Source organism: Sus scrofa, chromosome 1 (genome assembly GCF_000003025.6).
Source record: "Sus scrofa isolate TJ Tabasco breed Duroc chromosome 1, Sscrofa11.1, whole genome shotgun sequence".
In the NCBI taxonomy this organism is placed as follows: Eukaryota; Metazoa; Chordata; class Mammalia; order Artiodactyla; family Suidae; genus Sus; species Sus scrofa.
In genome coordinates, this window is record NC_010443.5 from 215,899,056 (window position 1) to 215,921,809 (window position 22,754).

A 22,754-nucleotide genomic window follows, 5' to 3' on the forward strand; every position below is an offset into this window, starting at 1 on the left:
AAAGACAAAGACAAATACCATATGATATCACTTATAGCTAGAATCTAATATCTAGCACAAATGAACATCTCCTCAGAAAAGAAAATCATGGACTTGGAAAATAGACTTGTGGCTGCCTGATGGGAGAGAGAGGGAGTGGGAGGGATCGGGAGCTTGGGCTTATCAGACACAACTTGGAATAGATGTACAAGGAGATCCTGCTGAGTAGCATTGAGAACTATGTCCAGATACTCATATTGCAACAGAACAAAGAGTGGGGAAAAAAAATGTATACATGTAAGGAAAACTTGATCCCCTTGCTGTACAGTGGGAAAAAATAAATAAAATAAACAAACAAACAAACAAAAAACACGTGCAAGTAAGTGACAAAGAGCCACCGCATATTTGAATATTTTAATCAAATAATACTATGGTGATAGTGGAAAGTATTTTTTAAAGGAAATTTAAACATGTTTTATAAGATAACCAGGTTGAAAGATATATAAATAAGGAGTCAGTTTAAAGTTCTGATGCAAGTATATGTTGGCTCTTTGATTTGGGGTAAAAGTCACTGAATATCTCCTTTATGCTGGTGCATGATGGACACTGGGAGTATAATGGTGAAAAAGACACAATCTCTTCTCTGAAAAAATCTTATGTAATTTTAAGGCACCAAGAATATTAGGCAAATGACCTACCCCATTTGCTGACATTGATGGATTGGGGTATGCTTTCTTTTACTTAAGAATTTCATAATATTGCATCATTTTATGATAAAATCATTATGGTCTCACATACTTTTGAAAAATACAGTTTATTCAAGAATATAAACAATGTGCATTGGATATATTTGGTTACTTTGTAATAATCATTTTAAGTATATCATACAGATACATATGGTCAACACTTAGTATTTTTCAGAGAGAATTATATAGATTCAGCTTTTATTTTTGTCTCTATAGTAAAATTATTGACAAAGCAATGAAACAAAGACATATTTTTTCTACAATTGTTTGTCCTCCTATAGTGATTCTCAGGCCCTTTTATTTTATGTTTCACCAACAGTTATATTCAGTATATCTCAACAAATTAAAAACTAAAAGGCCTATACTTTCCAAAAAAATTATATTTTATAAGCAGTCTGTTATTATGTTTATCATTTATTATTAGTATTATGCCTATGAACAATTTAAGGAGAAATTGCTAAGGATTTTTGTTTTTGTTTTTGTTTTTTTTGGCTGTGTCTGTGGCATGTGGAATTTCCCAGGCCAGGGATCAAACCTGTACCACAGCAACGACCTGGGCTGCTGCTGTGACAGTGTCAGATACTTAACCTGCTGTGTCACAAGGGAATTCTGCTAAGGTTTAAAAATAAGCAAAAGCTATTTAGTAGCTGAAAAATGTTATTATATGCTTTAGTACAAATGTTAGGTATCTTAGTAACAATAAAATATGAAGATGTTTAATAAAGAACATTGCCATCTGTAAGTTTATAGCATAAGGCAGCCAAAGCAGAATAAAGATGTTAACATCCAGAGGTCAGGTGATGTGGAAGTGAAGCTCACAGGGTACAAATGTAATGTGTACCACAGTGGGTCAAATGAAATGGAGAAGGACCGTAAGTCAAATGAATATTCCATAGTAAGCAGGGTCATTGGGAATTTGAACAACAAAAGGACTTGTGCACACGTAGGAGGAAAGGATTAGAGGAAATTCCGTCCAAGGTGATGAGTATATCAAGTCATAGATCCCTGGAAGCCAGGGTCAAAAGAACATGGTATGCCATAAACATGAGGGACAGTTGGTTATTGAAATTGCAATTTTAATCCTGTGTCCCTCTAGGCTTGGTAGGTTAGATTAGATGACTTCTGCAACACACCCCCTCCCGCCACCATGGTACTTGGATCCCATGGTGCTTAGGTACCCGAACATGTGTTGTGGCTCAGTGCTTTAAAAGAAATTCGAATTTGTTAGATATTCCTAACAATTTCACTGGAATTTATTCACTTTCTAACATAAGAGTGCCTTGCTTAAAGTTAACTCAGTCTGTAAAAATCAGGATTAAAAGATGAGTAAAGGTGAAATTATTAACTTCTAAAATACTTGATTTATTTTTCCTAATTTTTAAATAATTTTCCTAAATTATTACCTGCCTAGCCATATAGGCATCTGAAGTTTCAAGTATTTACAAACTTGGTCTTTGATTCCAGTTGTGAAGTGTTCAATCTGTGTAATTTCCAATTATCTTTTTATTAGCAACTCTAGTGTTTGAGGCTATTGTTTGGAACCAGGGAAAATTATGTCCCTATGCAGCTCTTTAAAATGGATCCTTACGTAAAGTGAGACTGAGGATAAGGCCCTTGCTTCTCTCCAGAGGTCTCAGCTCTAAATATGAAATTATTTCTGGACTGAAAATAGAAAAAATAAAAGTTAGGCTGTATATCTTCATAATCTTAGTGAGTCTCTTTACTGATATGCTATTTAATATACTAATACTTGTATTGAATATGCAGTGATACAGAGGAAAATAAAAAACAGAACTAAAGGATTACAAAATAATATTTTTATACATAATAAGGAAAACATTACAGAGTATACCAAACATTATATTTCCCTTAAATGTTATCTGTCTCTTTCTTTACCTCTCATCCTTTCTCCAATGATAGCTATTTTGGCTACTCAATCCAAGATCCACAGCTTTCTGTCACATTAAGTTTGAGAGCTTAAATGTGGTATTCTCTCTATTTGAATCCTCAGGGTGTTCCCCTAGTTTGATTAGAGCTAGCTGGTTATTCTTTACTCCTAGAAACACTCCAGGATGGCTCTTACATTCAAATGAAACACATTTGGAGGGCTGCTCATGAAGGACAAAGAAGGCCTGTTCTGGCAGTGGGTTTTCACATTTTTGTAGCTGAGGAAAATAAGAGAGAAAGTAACCAATATGTGAGTGGGAAGTCCAGAATCAACTTTACATCCCTGTGTTGGAAACTAAAGGAGAATAATTATTCATCACTTGATATTTATAACAATCCTGATTACCGAGTAGGGAATAGAAGGCGGGAAAGAAGTGAGCAGAGAGCCAAAGTGGGGAGATTTGATTTGATTTACTGATAGTATATTTTGAGAGACATGATGGCTTAGAATAACTGGATCTGGATGCAGTTGTTCTCCATTTGTACCCCTCTTTGCCATGTACTATCTCCAAGACCTGGGCTCTTTGCTTTACCATTCAAGCCTCAATTTTAGTCTACCTGTCTTCTAAATTAGTCAGCCTCCAACTTACTCACAGATATGTGAGTGATATAAATGATTATTATTTTAAGACACTAAGTGTTGGAGATGGTTTGTTACATGGCAAACCTAACCAATATAATAATGTCATAAGAGTTACTGTGAGAATTACATGAGATAGTGCTTGTAAAAACATTTAGCCCACTGCTTGGTGTATGATAGAGCTCAGTAAGGGGTAAACTCTTATTATTGAGTAGTTACGTATGCCAAACAGCATTATATACACTTAGCTTTTTTTTTTTTGCTTTTTAGGGCCACACCTGCGACATGTGTATGTTTCCAGGCTAGGGGTCAAATCAGACTGTAGCTGCCAGCCACAGCCACAGCCACGGCAACACGGTATCTGAGCCATGTCTGTGACATACACCACAGGTAATGGCAATGCAAAATCCTTAACCCACTGAGCGAGACCAGGGAATCGAACCCACGTCTTCATGGATGCTAGTCAGATTCATTTCTGCTGTGCCACAATGGGAACTCCCTAGGATTTTTTTTTTTAAAAGAGATGCCTGTTACCATCCATTGTTTTGTTGATACCTTGCATGGCTATATTAGTTAGCTTTATAATCTGTGAATTTATATAATTTACCTTCTATATTATACTCTCATGTTTCCATTATTGTGCACAGTTTTGACTTGCTTGTTCCTTAGGATATTTGTAAAGCTTCATTATGAGCAATATAATACTGCTATTTACTAACTGAAGAAGACAATAGTGAATCCTATGATTAGAATGTAGATTGTTATGCTATCTATATATCTTGGCATATGGAAATGTTTATGACCCACCCTTTAGCAATCTCAGAGTATAAAACTACTTTTGCATTTGCTCAAGAAAATTATATTTTATGAGGAAATACATCCTGGAAGAACATAGTAGTTCCTAAAGCCAAATAGAAAGGATTTGAGATCATTCTGTGTAGCAGTGTTTCCAATATTTTAATGTACATATGAATTCTCTGGAGATGTATTAAAATGCTGATTCTGAGTCAGTTGAAAGGGAGCCTGAAAGCCTACATTTCTAATAAGCTCCCAGGTAAGGCCATACTGCTAGCAGAGAGCAGACTTTAAATAGCAGGGCTATACATGCTAATTTCCCTTCCTTCCCTACTCTAGAAGCAAGTTATTGATAGTAAGCATTTTGTTTTATGTACACTAGTATAGATAAAACTTCTTCTTCAAAATACCTCAAATACCCAAATCTACCCAAAACTTCTTCAAAATACCTCAAATACCCAAATCTTCACAGCTGGGTAGAGTCAAGTCATGACAATTAGGTACATATTTCCATTACCTCCACAGAATGCTCCTTACTGTTGGCATGCAGCAAGAAATCTTTGTCTTTTGTGGGGCTCAGGTTTACCATTAATTTCCGATGATCACCACCACCATCTTGCAATTTAAAAAGTGCAATTATAAAGTTAAGAATTATAACCCATTTTAATTTAAGTCAATTTAACACTGAGAAAAGAGTCCAAGGTGCACGTAAAACAACTGCTTCTTTCACTAACATGTCTCTTAGAAATATTTGTACCCAAATGAAACTAAAGAGTCATTGGACAGTAGTAATTCTAAATCCCCTTAGGAGGAGGGTTAATCTTCTTATATGCTTTTTAATTGCAGAATTGTGACTCAAATGGATGTTGCTCTGGGTATCAGCTTCTCTATCTACATAGAAAGCCACTGGTAGTTGTTCCCCCAAATCCAATTTCTTTCTCTTTTAGTGTGATAATAGAACATTTCCCAGCCTGCCTTCTTGTAGCTGAGTGTAGCAATGTTGTCTAAGTTCTAAGGTGAGGTGAGTGGAATTGTCAGGTGCAAGTTCCATTTTGTGTCTTTAAAAAGAAAGAGAATTCATGCATATGTTTTCCTCTGTACTACTGATTGGACATTGTCATGATGGCAAGAAATCTTGAACCACGTGTATGTTGGCAGAGCTAGAAAGAGGAAAGGAGTTGATTCGCTTGGCAACTTGTTGAGCAGAACTGTCATTCCAGCCCTGGCTAAGACAGAAATAAAAATTTGTGTAACCTAAACCACTATTATTCTGAATTTCTCTTAAATGTAACCAAACCTTTATCCTAATTACTAAACTGAAAATGGATAAAATGGAGTAAATCCTTTTAAAATCTAAAATCTAAGATTTTTATCATGAGCTTAGGTCAGGGAGAAACTTCTTAGACTGCTTTCCTTTCCCATGGAGCATTTTTGCATTTGTCTTTACCCTAAATTTAAAAATTCAAGCACCAGATCTACCCAGCCTTCCCAATTACCTGTTTCACTTGAGGGGATTTGGGAATCATAGTAACGGAGTAACACCTTATCTGAAAGAGAATGGGTAAAATCCCTTTGGTGAGATACAGTTTTATCAGATAGTTTCAATATATATGTATATATATATATATATATATATAACACATCAGAAAACATGCTCTTTTATTATGTATTAGTAAAAGCAAAACTTCTGTGATTTTGTGTAAGGTCTTAAAATGTATAAATATGTTCTGAGGAATTATCAAACAATATTGGTATTAAAATATTAAAAATATTGCTCATAGCATTGGTATATTCTTTTACTGGAGGTTGTAGTTTGGTGATATTGAGAAGACTGGAAAGACCTGGTAGGGTAATTTAGTGACAGCCAATATGTGTGGTACCTCCTTCCATATTTCACAACAGATACCACTTCTCAATATATCATTCTTCCCTGATGAACTCTGAATAAGCTTCTGAATCTCCTTCAGTACAGTGGTATTCAAGCATCCACTGCCAGTGTGTTGGAGTTAGCATGCAGCATGAAATCTATTTGCCATGACTGAGTTAATCTATTGTTTATGGTTTGGTAAATTTATTTTTTTAACCTTACTAGTCATCATTATATCATTATAGACAATAGGAAATGTTGTACCTTTCTCTTGGTCTTTTCTCAAGTCTTCAACATAGATCTCATAACTTCCATCCTCAAAAGCAAAAGTAATGTATTGATCGTTATATGTACTGAGAGAAGCAGAATGTTCTGTAACAAGTAAAAATCTTATTATTAAGAATTCAAAAAACTTATTTCCCTGAACAATCTTTTAGAAATAAAGAAAAAAAAAAACCTCCTCAATGGATTGTGTTTTTTTGTTTGTTTTTGCAATATAGCTTCACTTTGTCCATTACTATTCAATAGATGAAAGCCTTTGGCACAAGTTTAATGTAGCTCAAAGGCTGAGGTGGGCCACCTGAATGGGATTAAAAAATGCTAGCCTCCTGCATGAAGGCCATGGGAAGCTATGTTAGTGTGCTTATGGGAGGGTTTGGTGGGAAGAAAGAAGTGGGAAAATGATAGACCCTTGCCCGAGGAAACCTCCATTTCTTGGCTCCTCATGGTCTAGGGAGAACTACGGGCAAGAAGGAACTATATTTTGATAGACATGGATAAGTGAATTCCCAGTTGCAAAGCATAGAGTTACTCAGAGACTTCCAGCAGTCCTGAAGAATGCAGGTGTGAACCTCATTCTGTCCTCTGGCTAAATAACAGAGACACTTAAAGCAATACTCTCAATTTTTTTGAAGATGTACTGGTATATGTAGAAAATGATAGTATTTCTACACTGTGCTGGGGTAAACTGGAGAAGATATAGGGACTACATGTATAGGTCCTAGAGGAAAAAAAATCACTATATTTTCCTTAAGTATAGACTTATGTGCAAGAAAATAAAATATTAAAAAGAATATTAAATATTAAATTTATTTGCACAATTAGGTGATATGATTTAAAAACCATTAAAAACTATTTAGAATATTCAAGTTGAAATTTAAAAATATAATAGCTCTTCCTTTTCTTTCATTGTCAAATCGTTGAAGTTTGGGTAGATAATGTGGTTTTTTCTCCTAAAGGATGATGTATTCTTCCCAGGAATAATATATATGAGATTCTATTCCACGGCAAGCATTTCAAAATTATAGTAGATTTCTAACTATAGAATGCATATACATTGTTAGAGTAACTACCCTGTACCTAGTTTGAATACCGCTATGTGGGCATATCAACAGCAAGTGGACAGAAGTTTCTGATATACACAAAGTTGGAGACTTGGGGCTGCTTCCAGTTGTGGCACTTACCCGGGTCCTGTGTTTTACTTCCCTCCTTACCCTCATACCACCCCTGTGAGCAGTCTTACCTTTGATACTTAGAAGATTAGTTGCTGTGGTATATTTCTGGACCATAGTATTAGTAAAGGTGAAGCCCTCCACAGACCGTTCAAGGTGTCCTAGTTGCTGCTGACAGGCAGCAAGTACCAGAGGTTGCTTTTTGCATTTTTTACCTGCAGGACAAGGGTGGGGATAGGAGTGGACTGTCAGTACTCTATGAAGACCCGTCCCTTATCTCCTCTTTGACTGGATTTCCAGTCAAGGCTGCTTGTCGACAGTGTTGACTGGCCCCAGGACTTCAGCCACCACAGAATCTGAAGGGGTCAGCATCTCCTACACACTTATATCCCATTAGGGCACATCTGTTGGAATCCAGGCAGGAGAAAACTAGTCACCCAGTGGTCTCCACACCCCAAAGGCAACCCTATTAACATTTTAGTTTACTTCGTTGAAATAAAAGAAAAAAACCTTTATAAATATGTAAATATATTTATAATTTTGTATCCTCTATTTTCACTTAATATTTATAACATAACCACTTATCCCATGCTATTAAAAACTCTTTATATGCCATTTTGAAAATGGCTAAAAAATAGTTCATCATCTTTACACTTTTACAGGAGGAATTTGGGTGAGGAAAAAATATATATATCTTGAGGTGGTATATGAAGGCAAATGGAAGCCCAACACTATGTTGAAAAATTATCAGAAAATGCATAGTTTCTCCTTACCTTTTGTTGGTGAATGCCTTTTGGTGGTTTCTTTCCCAAAGTAACAGGCCTTCTTTTCTATGATAAGGCCAGAGCGAAGCTGCATAAAGTACATCTGACAGACTTCTTTAGCCTTCTGTTGGGATTCTAAGCAATTAAAAAAATTGTGATATCATTTCATTTCATCCATCTTTATCCTTTTACAAACCCTGAATATAGCAGGATAAGAAAGCAACTATAGATCTACAGTATCTTATCAGAATCCTTGGGGCCAGCTATATTTCAAATTTCAGAGATTTTTAGATTTTAAGATTGTTGAGTAGAGCATATGTTGTGTATAGCTTGCATATCCATCAGGGACTAGGGCAGCACCTCGTAATAAAAAAATAATAATTTTATACTAAAACATAGGAAGATTTTCATAAAGTAGAATAAATAAAGATCTTATGTTTATTCAGGTTATGATTTAATTGTCAAGTGAGCTCAGGTTGTATTTTGCTCTCAAACAAGTTATGAAACTTTAGGTCTTTAGAAAAGATTTTGGTTTCAAAATTGTTATAAGGGAGTATGGATCTACATCCAACAAATGTCAATCTTTGCCTGAGGAGGAGCTCTTACAGTCATATGAAATCTATAATCTTTTCTACTTATCTAAAATATGCTTTTTAACAATTTTAGAGGGATAGCTGTAGTCTATAAAGTTTATTGACATTAAAAATAGCTAACCTATGTCAAGGAGCTTTTTGCCTGTGTTTTCTTCTAAGAGTTTCATGGTTTCAGGTCTTACCTTTAAGTCTTTAATACACTGTGAGTTAATTTTTGTGTGTGGTGTAGATAGGAGTTAAGTTTCATTCTTTTATATGTGATTATCCAGTTTTTCCACCACCATTTATTGAAGAGATTATCTTTTCTCCATTGAGTATTTTTGGTTCCCTTGTCAAATATTAGTATGTCTACAGTAAGCCAAGCACTGTGCTGATAATTTTACATACTCTTTCATTTAACCCTTTACAAGTAATGTTGCAAGGTAGGTATGATTCTTTTATTTTATAGATGATCACTTGACGTTCTTAGCAGTCATGACACTTATCCAAGGTTATAGGTCTGGTGAGAAGTTGTGACTCAAATGTGTATAATATTAAAGCTCCTCTTCCATCTACCTCCATCTAAGAAAATGCTACACAGCAATTTTAGAGACTAATAAAATGCAAACTGAAATAAAATCAGTTGAAGTAAAAAATTGATTCAATAATTCTTATTTATCCAAATAAAAATTAACATTTCAAATAAAAATTAAATTTGCCACTTGGAAATGATAAAAAGCTTTTCAGAGCTCAATAGGAAAGAAAAATTTTAAATCTGAGTCATAAGATCTAAATTTTAAACATTATAGTAAATGAATTATCAAGCAAGTTATACAATATAGCTAAATTTCAATTCATAGTAATTCAGAAAATGAAAATAATTACTTGTGACTTTGAGATCCATTCTCTGATCTGTTTTTTTTACTCTCCAGAATATCTGCCTTCCTAATATGCTTTTTAAAGTTAAGTGGAATTAACTTTTGTTAGGTGCTATTTTGAGTTATCTATGTCTTGCCTCCAATTCAGATTAACAGCTTTAAGTGTATTCAACTTCAGAGCTGGGCAAGACTATTTTATCATAATCATCCACTCTGGAACTCCACAATATTGTTTTGTTTTACAATTTCAGAAATATCAGCTGTGGTATCTTACATATAGGGTTAGGGTTAGGGTTCAAAGATAATTTACAAAATTGTGCCATAGGCAACATTAAATTTGGTTTCCTGACAACTAATTTAATATAATACATTATTAATTATATGTTATGTGCTAGTCTTAGCCATCAATAACCAATGTTGTGTTTGATATCAATAACCAATATTGTGTTCGGATTGGCCTTTGTGGTTATTATGATTGCAAGATACCCTTCAGCAGTAACCATCAGGAAACTAAAAAAGTAGAGGTTTATTAATTATAAAACCTGAAAATTACACTGTGTATCTGGGATCACAGAGAGAGCACAGGTAGAGAGAGTTCATGGGACTGGGGTTCTGCTTTTTTTGAGGTTGAAGGAGCTTAGGATATCAAGAGCTCCCTATTTATTGGTGAATTTAAAATATAAAAGCAGGAACTTAAAGTGTGGGGAGGAAAAAAAAATAGTGGTCCAAATTGCTAGATATGGAAATCAACTAAGATTTCTGGTTCGTTATCTAGTCTTCTGGTTCATCATATGTTTATTTAAGATAACTGTCTTTCAACTGGGTACCACCTTGAAGTGGATAGCACAGCAACCAAAACTTAAGTCAGGCACTTACTTTAGAAAAAAGAAAAACAAAACCCAACTGTCAGAGTTCCCACTATACTGTATCACATTGTCTCTTGAGAGCTAAAAGACATGAAATGATACTCTTAGCATGCTCATTCCTAATATGCTTATCTTTATGTCTAGCATCTCATGGGGAAATGACAGGTATGTCTAATATTACAGACTGTATGGGGACCAAGATATTGATCTTGGATAGTAAGATATGAGGGTCATAATATTGAGGAAGTATTGTGGATGTAGAAGAAGAGAATTTGGGTTTAAAGATGTGAATGTAAAGGACAGCATCTAGTGGACAAACACTGGGTATTTATTGGGGCTGACTGTGTTTGAAGTATGTAAAATACTTTACATTGCGAGGATTTGGTAGAATGTATAATTTGGTGTCCTAGGCAGTGGAAACTGAGGTGTGAGGGCTGAGTTCTTGGCCTGAACACATAAAGCTGGCATGGCCATGGGAACTCTGTAGAAGATAGTGCCATTAGGGTCAGAGGGTCAGCTCAAACTTATGATAAGGCTATTGCAATTTCCTGTGTCTCCATCCTGCTTGATATCTGAGGGCAATGTCTTTGTAAGGCTTTTAAGCAAATTCTAATAAGTTTCATCATAGCAACAGGGTGATAAAATCCCTCAGGCATTTCTGGTAAGTGGGGATAGACCTGGAAATTTTGTTGTAGTTCTGCCACTGAGAGAGCCAGACAGTGGCTGAGAGGACCTACAGAAGTAAATCACTTCATCTTTCATTTTTCCTTAAACACTCATTTCACCAAGGTCTCTTCTCACTGCTGGCTGCCTTTAACCTGTCTGTGGCATTTGACTTGGGGACCGCATCCTTCTTTGAACCCTTCTTCCCTTATTGGGTGTATCAGCAGTCTCTTTAGATTCACCTTGTTTCCCTCTGATCAGTTCTTCTGTGTTTCTCTGATAGATCTTCCTTCTCTGCCTGCTCCTAAAATGTTGATGTTCCTGAGAATTTTGTCCTTTGCCTTTTCCTCTCATTCAAGACGTTCTTTCTGGGCCATCTTACTTGCTCCAGTGACTTCAATCAACTTTGTATATGCTGATGACTTAACATCAGATTTTATGAGAGGAACCACATATTCAGATTTTTATGTAAAATCTCCCAATTTTTAAATATTGCCTCAATTATAAAACAATAACACTGTTCAGTCCAAAAAAAAAAATATACTTCTCCTGGATGGATACACCCCACGGCTCCTGGATTATGTCTTCTGGATAGATCCATAAGGAAGCTGGATTTCAGGGCAGGGACAGGGTTGGTGGATATGACAGAGGAAGTAGCAGAGGAGAATGGCCTGACCCTGAGGAGTAGCTTCCTGGAAATAGGGAAGGAAATGAGTTTGGGGAGAGGCTTTCCTAAAGCTCATGAAGTCCTGTACTAAAGGTGAAATGCCCTGGTGATGACAAGAACTCATATGGTACCTGACTTATGGACACCTGTAACAGTTGGATACTGAGTTTTGTGACTTTGTGATTGTGTCAGATCCAGTTAGCCTAAGTGGGGAGAAGAAATTAAAATGAACTTTCTTGTTTTGTTGCTTGAGGGCTCATAATAGTTTATTTAGAAAAAGAAGATGTGACATTCCTTGCATCTTGAGTTTTGAGAAGCGGTTTGTACCTATCACATACCACAAGTATCTGCTAAAATTTTAGCCAGGAGTGTTTAAGTAACAATACTTTTAGTATTGAGCTGAGCCAATATTGTTGGAAGAGAAAATCTGTTAAGGAACAGTAAAAATAATGCGACATGATTTGAGGATTATCTTTACCATTATTTCTCTAAATGTGTAAATTAACTCTTAGGGCCACTGCTCCCTTAAAGGAGGGGTTACATTTTCTTTTTCCATCAATGCCAGCAACTCTGGTATATACTCCAGACTGTTCCCTCAGTCCAGAATCTATAGAGAGACCACACTTCCTAGGGTACAAAGAGAATGCATTCTGTATTAAGAAGCAATTTGGGGGTATATAGTCACTTCTGATGAGTCACTCTTCTTGCAAGGAGCATTCTGACTCAGACATAAATAAAAGGGACTAGCTTTGCTGTGATTTCCTGGCAATTCAGAAACCACAGTCAAATTACTGGTTTCCTTACGTACAAAAGAAGAACATGGGTGGGCCAGAGCCTCAGGGAGGACAGAAATGATATTCCTTAGCACTGACTTGTCTTCCAGCCTAAAATGTTTGGGGAGATGGGAGGAGTTCAAAGAACAAGGGTGTACCAGTCCCCACCATCATTTCTCATCCTCTGTTTTCTCACGGTCCACAGAGCTCTGTTAATTCTTTTGTGTTACTGCTCTCAAGTGAAAAACATGGGTATAAATTTGCAAAATTCTTTCCTAGGATAGGTAATTTTAAGGCTCAAAGTTGTATGCAGCCCTTTCATCTTAAAGCTATGGCAACTACCTGACTTTTTACCCTTCATCTTATTCCAAATCCTTTGAGTTTGCAACTGGATAGACTTGAGGATCATTTTGTCAATTATTTTCTATTTGGACCCTGGTTTATTTAAATATCTTCACTTGTTATTTTCTCCTTTATCAGAAGTCACAAGTCAAGACCACAAACTTGATATACCAAAGGTCTTAATAAATGTTGAATAGAAGTGGGCAAGTTTAAAATTTTGTCAGTTAATCTGGGGGAAAGGTTTTGGGACTTGGTGGCAAGAGGTATGGGTAGAGAAGGGATTGATATGAACAGCTACAATTGTGTTTATCATGGAGTTCCCATTGTGGTTCAGAAGTAATGAACCTGACTAGTATCCATGAGGATGTGGGTTCAACCCCTGGCCTCCTTCAGCGGGTTATTGCTGTGAGCTGTGGTGTAGGTTGCAGATGTGTCTCAGATCCTGCATTGCTGTGGCTGTGGCATAGGCTATCAGTAGCTTCTAGCCTGGGATCCTCCATATGTCACAGGTGTGTCCCTGAAAAGCAAAAATAAATAAATAAAATGGTTATGTTCATCACTATTAGCAGGTTTAAATCATCTGAGTCACACCTGTTCTGTGATATATCAAATAAGCAAAAGTTGGCCATATAGTCTGTTAAAATGAAACTCTCCTCTATTTCACACTTATGAGCTGTATCTTTCAATTTCAGCTCTTGTATTCTTAGTAATTTTTGGTAAGGTTATAAACCAAAACATATGGTTTATATGTAAAGCATATATAAACATTGGAATGATATGGGTTTGGTAATAGATTAAAAAAAATAGTGTATAAAACAATCAGAAAGACTTAAGTCCTTACTTCTCAACTTGGGAGATTTTATCGAGACTTTGCCGGCTGAGCTATTCATCTTTGCTGTGGAAATTTTGGTGGTTGAATACTTCACTTCAGGCTTCATTTTCAGGCTTCTGTTGGATTGAAATATAGCATTAGTGCATTTGTCTCAACTTGAAAACAAACAAAAACAACTGTAGATAGCCCAATGTATAATCGATAACACAGCTACATAGAGAAAATAATTATTTCAGTAAAATTTGAACATAGTATTCTGAATATATATCTAAATCAGAATATAGTCAGAGGACAAATTAACTGCAAAGAAACTCTACTCTGTGGGTTTATTGTTAGTGATAATATTGATATTGAAATTCTAAGACTGCGTTGCTGTGGCTGTGGGTAGGCCGGCAGCTACAGCTCCGATTCGACCCCTAACCTGGGAACCTTCATATGCCTTGAGTGTGGCCCTAAAAAAAAAAAAAAAAAAAAAAAAAAAGGAAGAAAAAGGAAAAAAGAAATAAATAAAAGTTAACACACGATGATGACCTAACTGCACTGTCGCACATTATGCTTACAAGTTAAATACTATTATTATGAAATTTATTATTTTAAAGGAGATGGACAACTGCCTGAGCATTTGAAGTTAAATTCCTAGTTCTGATTATTTTCTTTCTACATTTGGAGGGAGAAGACAGAAAACAGGGTCAGGAAGTTCCGGCATAAAGATGGAAATCAGGAGAGTAGATTCTGGTCCTGGTTCTGCTTTTGCGAACTAGATTCTTACACATAGCCGTTCTATTTACAGCCAGTTTCATGAAAAAAATTCTTTTTCTTTCTTTATTTTTGGGGGGGAGGGCCACACCTGAGATATATGCAGGTTCCCAGGCCAGGGGTCAAATCAGAGCAGTCAGAGCAGTAGCTGCCGGCCTGCCCACATCCACAGCAATGCCAGAACCAAGCCACATCTGTGACCTACACCACAGCTCATGGCAATGCCAGATTCTTAACCCACTGAGTGAGGTCAGGGACTGAACCTGTGTACTCATGGATACTAGTCAGATTTGTTTCTGCCCAGCCATGATGTGAACTCCTATTGTGTTAACTTTTAAATTGTACAGAAAATAGTTCAAATAGTTTCCTGCATATTTCAGTTCTTCAGGTAACTCTTTACTGATAGTATGAAAATTGCATTGCTAGATTTTTTAAAAGTTGTATTTTCAAATAAATCTAGGAAATGTTTCAATCTGTATTCCACTTCTTGGGAAGTCAGAATTCATATTAGTATAGTAAAGGTGTTGACAGTCCCTCACTGAAGAACTGTGGCTACCTTTAACTAATTATTTTCAGTAATTTTTTGATCTTGTAACCTCCTCAAGCTCCTCTGTTAACACTAATAGCTAGCTGGTTTGTGAGAACACACTTGGAGGAATTCTCCTCTAAACCAACATTAGCTTGCAGAGTTATATAAGATAGGTAAGAAACTGAAAATCACATTTAAAATGGAGTCATTGGCACAGAGAAAGTAAGCTGCTTTTTAAGAATAACATGATAAGTCAAAAGCATAGTCAAGAAATATTTTCTAATCCTAGTCTAAAAAACAAAGCAGTTTCTTTAAACTATCTACAAATCTTTTGCTTAAAAAATACCATCACCCTTTTCACCATTTTTTCAGCTTAAAATTTACTCTTTATTATCTTATTTTTAAATCAGAAATATTACAGAGTATATGGAAATATAAGCATTACTGGTTCCTTTTTGCTGCTTTTTCTAATAACATATGGCAAATACTCACCTAAGTTATAAATATGAAGGGTTGCTGTCAAGTAATGAGGTTTCCTGTCATCCGCACTTGGTAGTAGTTGATGCAGTTATATTCCAACTCTACTTTTATATACCCCTATTTGGTTTAAGCAACACTGGGTGACAGCATTTGATGAATAAGGCAATGCAACAACAGAACTAGTTGAATGGGTTAGAATGAGTAGAAACATATCTTATTCCCATGGCCAAATCCTAAACAGCTTTTAAGATTGTTCTAGCTTTAGCACTTTCAATGAGTTATATACTCGGTTAGTCATTTATTTTTATAAAACCTCTATGACATGGATTCCACGTAATGTTTATTGCTCAGTTATAAAGCAATAACTTTATAAAACAGGACACAGATTATTTAATTGCCTTTCTCTTTTCTACAGAAAGTTGAAAACTTTAAGTATTTTTTTTGCAGGTTATAAAGATGAGGTAAGTGCACTTAGAAAATGTATAAATGACCAGAAAGCATGTATGCTGTAGATCCTGACATTCTATTTTCAATGCAAAAATACTATGCATGTCTATTTTTTATTTTAAAAAGTAGAATCATACTGCAAATATTGTTTTGTAAGCTTTTTTTCATTATGTAATTAATACTACATCATAAACATTTCCACATGTTAGAATCATTCTTTTTACAGGAAGTATTACAAATAGCACTCATTCATGTAAATATATCATAAGCAATCTTATATTGACTAACTCTTTGGTTGTTTCCGGTTTTCTCTTTCTTTTTTTTCTTATATCACCAGTGTCACAACTGACAGCTGTGTGTATGTGTGTGCATGTGTATCTGTGTTTGATTCTTGGTAAACCTTTGTAAGTTCATTTGTAACATAAATTCCTAGTGGCAGAACGCTGTATCAAAGAGTACATGCACCTTGTATTTTAAAAGATATTATCCAATAGACTTCAAAAAATTTTGTATTGATTTATAATTTTTCAACAATTCAGATGAGTGCCTTTTTCTTCACTGCCTTTGCAGCAGTAGCATTCAACACCTTTAAAATGTTTGCATTTTTAAAGAGTGGAACATATCTCATGGTTTTGAATTTTATTTCTTTAATTATTTAGTGAGAATGAATATCTTGTTAAAACATATTTGTCGTCAGTGTCTGCAAATTAATGGTTTATACCAACTCTTGGTAAATTAAGAAATGAAACCCTTGTCTGTCAAAATTTTTCCTTAGTACCAATTATCTTTAGACTTTGAGAATTGCATTTTTTTAATTTTGACATGTTTTTAAATATCATGTAGTAAAATTCACTTAGTGTTTTCTTTTAGAACTTTTCATTTTTGTGTCATGCTTCAAAAGGTCTTCCCCTCCTCCAAGATTATAAATAAATTTATTATGTAATTTTCTAAAACTTTTATTCTTTACTATTTAATACCTAAATCTTTAATCCACTATTACTTTTAGTATAAAGTGCAAGAATTTTTTTCCTCAAATGCTTATCCCAAACACATGTGTAATCTTATTTAGATAAAGTGAAGTTTCATATTATGTAGGGACTGTCAGGCAGAGAGCTATAAGTGCAACAGTATGGAGTTTGAATTTTATCCTATAGACAATAGGAATCTTTTGAAAGTTTTATGAGCAAGTGAGAGATAACATCAAAGATGTGTCTTATGACTGTTTTTGTGGGGTTTTTTTGTTTGTTTGTTTGTTTTTTTTTTTTTTTTTTTTTTTTTTTTGCTATTTCTTGGGCCACTCCCGCGGCATATGGAGGTTCCCAGGCTAGGGGTCAAATCTGAGCTGTAGCCACCGGCCTACGCCAGAGCCACAGCAACGCGGGATCCGAGCCGCGTCTGCAACCCACACCACAGCTCACGGCAACGCCGGATCGTTAACCCACTGAGCAAGGGCAGGGACCGAACCCGCAACCTCATGGTTCCTAGTCGGATTCGTTAACCACTGCGCCACGACGGGAACTCCTGTTTGTTTGTTTGTTTTGGTCTTTTTAGGGCCATTCCATGGCATATGGAAGTTCCCAGACTAGGGGTTCTGTCGGAGCTGTAACTGCCAGCCTACACCACAGCCACAGCAATGCAAGATCCAAGCCACATCTGTGACCTACACCACAGCTCACTGAGCAAGGCCAGGGATCAAACCCGCATCCTCATGGGTACTAGTTGGATTTGTTATCACTGAGCCATGATGGAAACTCTTTATGACCATTATTTTATGGCTCTGTAAAGGACCAGAAGGAAGGATAGAAGGAAGTTAGAAGGCTAATTGAATAATCCAGGTAAAAATGGATGAGGAGAGACCTAGTAAGACTAGTAAGGAGAGGATGAACATGATGAGTGCTGCAGGCATTTCATAAGAGTCCTTGAATATAAGGATGAGAAAGGCTCCCAGAAAGCCCTGTTCTAGCTCTGTTAAGTCACTCAGCCCATTAGTAGCTGAGTCAAGATTAGAACCAAATTTCATTCCCAGTTCAAGGTTGTGTCCACCACAGAGCCCCCAGAGCTTGTTTTTGATATGAGCATATCAGCTATGGACTAGGGAGGGAGAGGTAAAGAGAAGTGAAAGTGGTGCCAGTGGTTCAGGGTAGGAAACTCAAGTGGAAGTTCTTTGGCAGAAACAGGTAGTGAGTGTGATTTTGGGCAAATAGTATCTCAAATTTGAGGAGCAATTAAGGGGAAATTTCAGCAGGGACCTGGAACTAGGTTGTGGGTAGAGACCAGAGTTAGCCATGTGGATTTGTTCATTTGTGAAAGCAAAAGAGTTGATGATGTGGGAACAAATGAGATTGTCTTTCCTGAGGGTGGAGCAGGAAGAGAAAGCTGTGTCTAGATGAAACTGTGGGTTAAGAGAAGAAAAAGAGTTAGCGAAGAAGATCGGAAACAGAAGCAGAAAAAAAAGAGGTCGTATTATCAAGGCTAGGAAAGGAGATAGTCTCAAAAAGGAACATTTGGTGATGAGTCCTGCAGGGCCCTAGCAGGAGATTAGTTAGGGATCTTAGAGAGAGTCCTTTAAGCATTGTGGGAAACTGCAGTGCATGACACAGTGTGAAGAAGAAAGGAGTGAGGCTTTTCAAGAAAGTAATGAGAGGGAGACAAAGAGTATCTTTATATCTTGACAGTAGCATGAAGAAGGGAAGATGCTACTTACTAGTTAAGTAATCTTGAGCAAGTTACTTGATGTCTTTAAGGCCTCAGTTTCCTCATAATAACATTTTTTTCTTATAATAATTTGAACTCGTAGGGTTGTTGTGAGAATTATATGAGAAGGGATATTTTAAGCACTTAGCACAATAGCTGGAACATAGTAGAAATTTAAACTAATGTTGCTGTTTGACTTTTTTTTTTTTTAATTGGGATATGGGACCCTTAGGAATGTTTCATTTCAGAGAGAAAGCCAATGAAAAGGAGAAAGTTGATATAGTAAAGTTCCAGAGGAGACAGAAAAGAGAGAGGGGGGGAAAAACATTACTGAAAGGGTCAACTTTGAAAAGGAAGAGACCTACTTCTTTCTTTCCTCCTTTGTGAGAGTAAGAAAAGCAAGAGAATGGGAGAAATGTGAAATGTAAGGTTTAGGAACATGAACTTGAGGGTCTTGTAAATGGCCTGAATCTTCTTCATAAAGTAGGTTGTGAGAAGTGTTACAGAAATTAAGAGCAATATGGTTAAAACAACTACCCAAGGAATGGGAGATCCTATTTGTTGAACAGCAAGTTTCATTTTTGGAAGATGAAAAAAGTTTTGGAGACAGATTGTGGTGATGGTTGCTCAACAATGTCACTGTACTTCACATACATTTTAAAAGGTTAAAATGGTAAATTTTGTTATATTTTAGCACAATTTTATATTTAAAATTTTTAAAATGAGGAGCTCCCATTGTGGCTCGGTGGTAACCAACTGACTAGTACCCATGAGGACACAGGTTCGATCCCTGGCTTCGCACAGTGGATTAAGGATCTGGCATTGCCATGAGCTGTGGTATAGGTCGCAGATGTGGCTTGGATCTGGTGTTGCTGTGGCTATGGTGTAGGCTGGCTGCTAAAGCTTCTGTGTGATCCCCGGGAACCTCCAGATACCATGGGTGTAGCCATAAAAAGCAAACAATTTTTTTTTAATTAAAAAAAAAAGGTTTTAAAAGTGGGATTGGGAAAAGTAGAAAAAGAGAAGGTTGTTTTATAAACAGGGAAATTCTAATGTTCCCTGTTTTGGAGGTAGAGATGTTCTGATGATAATGGTGGTGAGGATGAGGCTTTGTGGGTGAGCTATGGAAGACTACTAAAGAGTCATTTAAATAGGCACTAAAGTCAGCAAGGGTGATGACAACAGGGGCAGTATCAAACAGAAAAGGATGTTGGGGGTCTCTGTAACCAGAATGGAAAGAAATTAATGTAAGTAGTTACCAAGGGCAATGGAAAATGAGAAATATGCCACTTTCTCTATTGACCCTAAGAAAGAAGGAGAGCAAGGTTTGAGTGTCACCAGGGGAAAGCTCTATTTTAGATAATAAAAGGAAAGAAGGAATTCTTTTTGAAGAAGAAAGGAGGGAGGAGAGAGTAAAGAGTGTGTATGTAGTGGGAAGGCAACCTTCCAGAGCAAATGACATACATTTAAATTACAAAAAAGAAAAAATAAAAATGAAAAACTACAAGGAGATTTTAATCAATAAATAGTGTCTTATATAGAAATTCATTAGTTGGTAATTCATTTTTGAGCAACCACAACAATAAAAGTGTATGAGGTATAGTCATTTCCAAAGTTGCTGTGTGTGATTGCTTTTTTGGCTGTAGAAGGCTTCCAGAAACCTACATTAGACAAATATTGAGGAGTTCCTGTTGTGGCACATCGGAAACAAATCTATTATCCAGGAGGATGCGGGTTTGATCCCTAGCCTCACTCAGTGGGTTAAGAATCCAGCATTGCCGTGAGCTGTGGTGTAGGTTGCAGATGTGGTTCAGATTCTGAGTTGCTGTCGCTGTGGTGTAGACCAAGAGTTACAGCTCTGATTTGACTCCTAGCCTGGGAACTTCCATACGGCATGGGTGTGGCCCTAAAAAAAAAAAAAAGAAGAAAGAAAAAGCAAAACAAAAACAGATATTGAGTGCCCATGATTTGCCAGGGACTATGTATTCCATCAGCATTAACCCATGGGACACTACAAAAATTTTCACTTCATTTTGTCATACAGTCTACATCTGATCACCTGAAAAATCATTTACTAAATCATTAACCTTCTCTTATATGTCAAGCAATGCTCTTTGATTAGCAATTTTCCCTCTTTTAAAGTACTGGTACCCTTAAGAATGTTAAGTTAGCTGCTGGTCTTTCTTTCTTTATTGTGAATTTACTTTTTTTTTTTTTTTTTTAGGGCTGCAAATACAGCATATGGAAGTTCCCAGGCTAGGGGTAGAATTGGAGCTGCACAGCAATGACACAAACAGCAATGATAAATCAGAGCCAAGTCTGTGACCTACACCACAGCTCATGGTAATGCTGAATCCTTAACCCACTGAGCGAGGCCAGAGATCAAACCTGAATCCTCATGGACACCATGTTGGATTCTTAACCTGCTGAGCCTGCCACAATGGGAACTTTGTGAATTTACTTTTAAAATAAATAAATTTAAAGTAGATTCACTGAGAGTTCCCTTCGTGGCTCAGTGGTTAATGAACCTGACTAGGATCCATGAGGATGCAGGTTTGATCCCCAGCCCTGCTGTGGAGCAGCATTGCTGTGAGCTGTGGTATAGGTTGCAGACGCAGCTCAGATCCTACATTGCTGTAGCTGTGGTGTAGGCTGGCAGCTGTAGTTCTGATTTGACCCCTAGCCTGGGAGCTTCCATATGCTATGGGTGTGGCCCTAAAAAGCAAAAAAAAAAAAAAAAAAAAAAAAAAGAAAGAAAAGAAAAACCTTTAATGCCTTAGAATGTAGTTAAATGTTTGAAAAGAAACATTACTAGTCATCATTATAGGAATATCCCTACTTCTCTGAGGTTCCAAGTTCACAAATGGTGTGGATTTGTATCTGTACTACAATACAGAATGCTGCCTAGTAATAAGATCAGTAATCAAACATTTGTCTAGTGCTGGGCTAAGTGCTAGGGATACAGTAGTGAACAGAAAAAACTTCTTTCTGCCCCCCTGGAGTTTATTCTTTTGGGAGAAAGATGTTGAGCAAATGATCACACAAATAAATCATTTGCAAAAACTATAAATAATAATTAGGATGGTAAGGACGATAAAGGAGTAGTGTGGTCAGAGAAGGTAGCATGAAGAACACATGGCAGAGAGGAAACAGAGGGTGCCTTCTGGACAGAGAAAACTTCCGGGGCAAAGGCCCTGACAGAATTTGTAGTGTGTAGGGAACTGAGAAGGCCAGTGTGGCTGAAGCAGATTAGGAAATGGGGAGAGTATAACGTAATGGGCTGGAGTTGGGGATGGAATGACACAGAAGCCAGGAAGGAGCTTGGATTTTATTCAAGGTGCAGTGGGAAGCCAAAGAAGAGTTTAAGTGACATGGAATGTGACTTCGTTTTTTTTTGTTGTTTGTTTTTTTAAAGAGTGCTCTGGCTGCCATATGAGGAACAGATGGAAGGCAGTAAGAGGGAGTGAAATCAGCATGGAGTTGGCCTTAGTTCAAACTCTTTATAGTAGTGGTGGTGGTGATGCTAATGGTGTTAACAGTTACAGTGTCTTGAGCATCTTCTATAGGTCAGATGCTTTACATACAGTATTTTTGATTGTCACTATGACACTAGTATTTTAATATGATTGCCTCTGTTTAGAAGTGAGGAAATAGAGGATCAGAGAGATTAAATATCTTACCAAAAAAAAAAAAAAAAAAAACCACCACATAGCTAATAAGCAGCAAAGTCAGAATCTGAAATCAAGTCCATCTGGTTCTTTCTTTTATTCCATGGGACCCATTAGTAGAATGAGATGGAACTGTATTCCTGGGCCTTAAATTCCATTCACTGCCTTGTCAAGCTTGCATGTTCTTGCCTGTGTAGAGGATCTCTGAGGGTAGGGTGGGATTATACAAACCCATTGTTAGGTACTAGAAAATTACTGAAAGAAGACAGCACCCCCAAACTGGTTCTGCCTGGTAGGAGAGAGAGGAAATGGGGAGTATAACTAAGTTTGGCAACACTATGTGACTTAATTTTGAGAGATTTTGCAGTGGAGCAGAAGGGAGAAGGTAAGAGGAGAGGGTGCTCACACTGGCCTTCCGTGGTTGTGGTGGTTACATTCTTTCTTGGGAGAGATCAGAA

General features: G+C 36.6%; 1 protein-coding gene across 6 annotated transcripts in view; it reads right to left on the reverse strand.

Moving 5' to 3' along the window:
• Nucleotides 775–22,754, reverse strand: part of IL33 (interleukin 33) — a 42,115-nt gene continuing 20,135 nt past the window's right edge. The window contains exons 2-9 of one of the 6 annotated variants that reach the window (XM_005660112.3): nt 15,500–15,604; nt 13,732–13,838; nt 8,139–8,264; nt 7,437–7,580; nt 6,179–6,286; nt 5,544–5,594; nt 4,565–4,662; nt 775–2,890 (exon numbers count right to left, since the gene is read on the reverse strand). In XM_005660112.3, the coding sequence (XP_005660169.1) occupies nt 2,684–2,890; nt 4,565–4,662; nt 5,544–5,594; nt 6,179–6,286; nt 7,437–7,580; nt 8,139–8,264; nt 13,732–13,828 (831 nt within the window). In that variant the 5' untranslated portion in view covers nt 13,829–13,838; nt 15,500–15,604 and the 3' untranslated portion in view covers nt 775–2,683. 6 annotated transcript variants of the gene reach the window in all.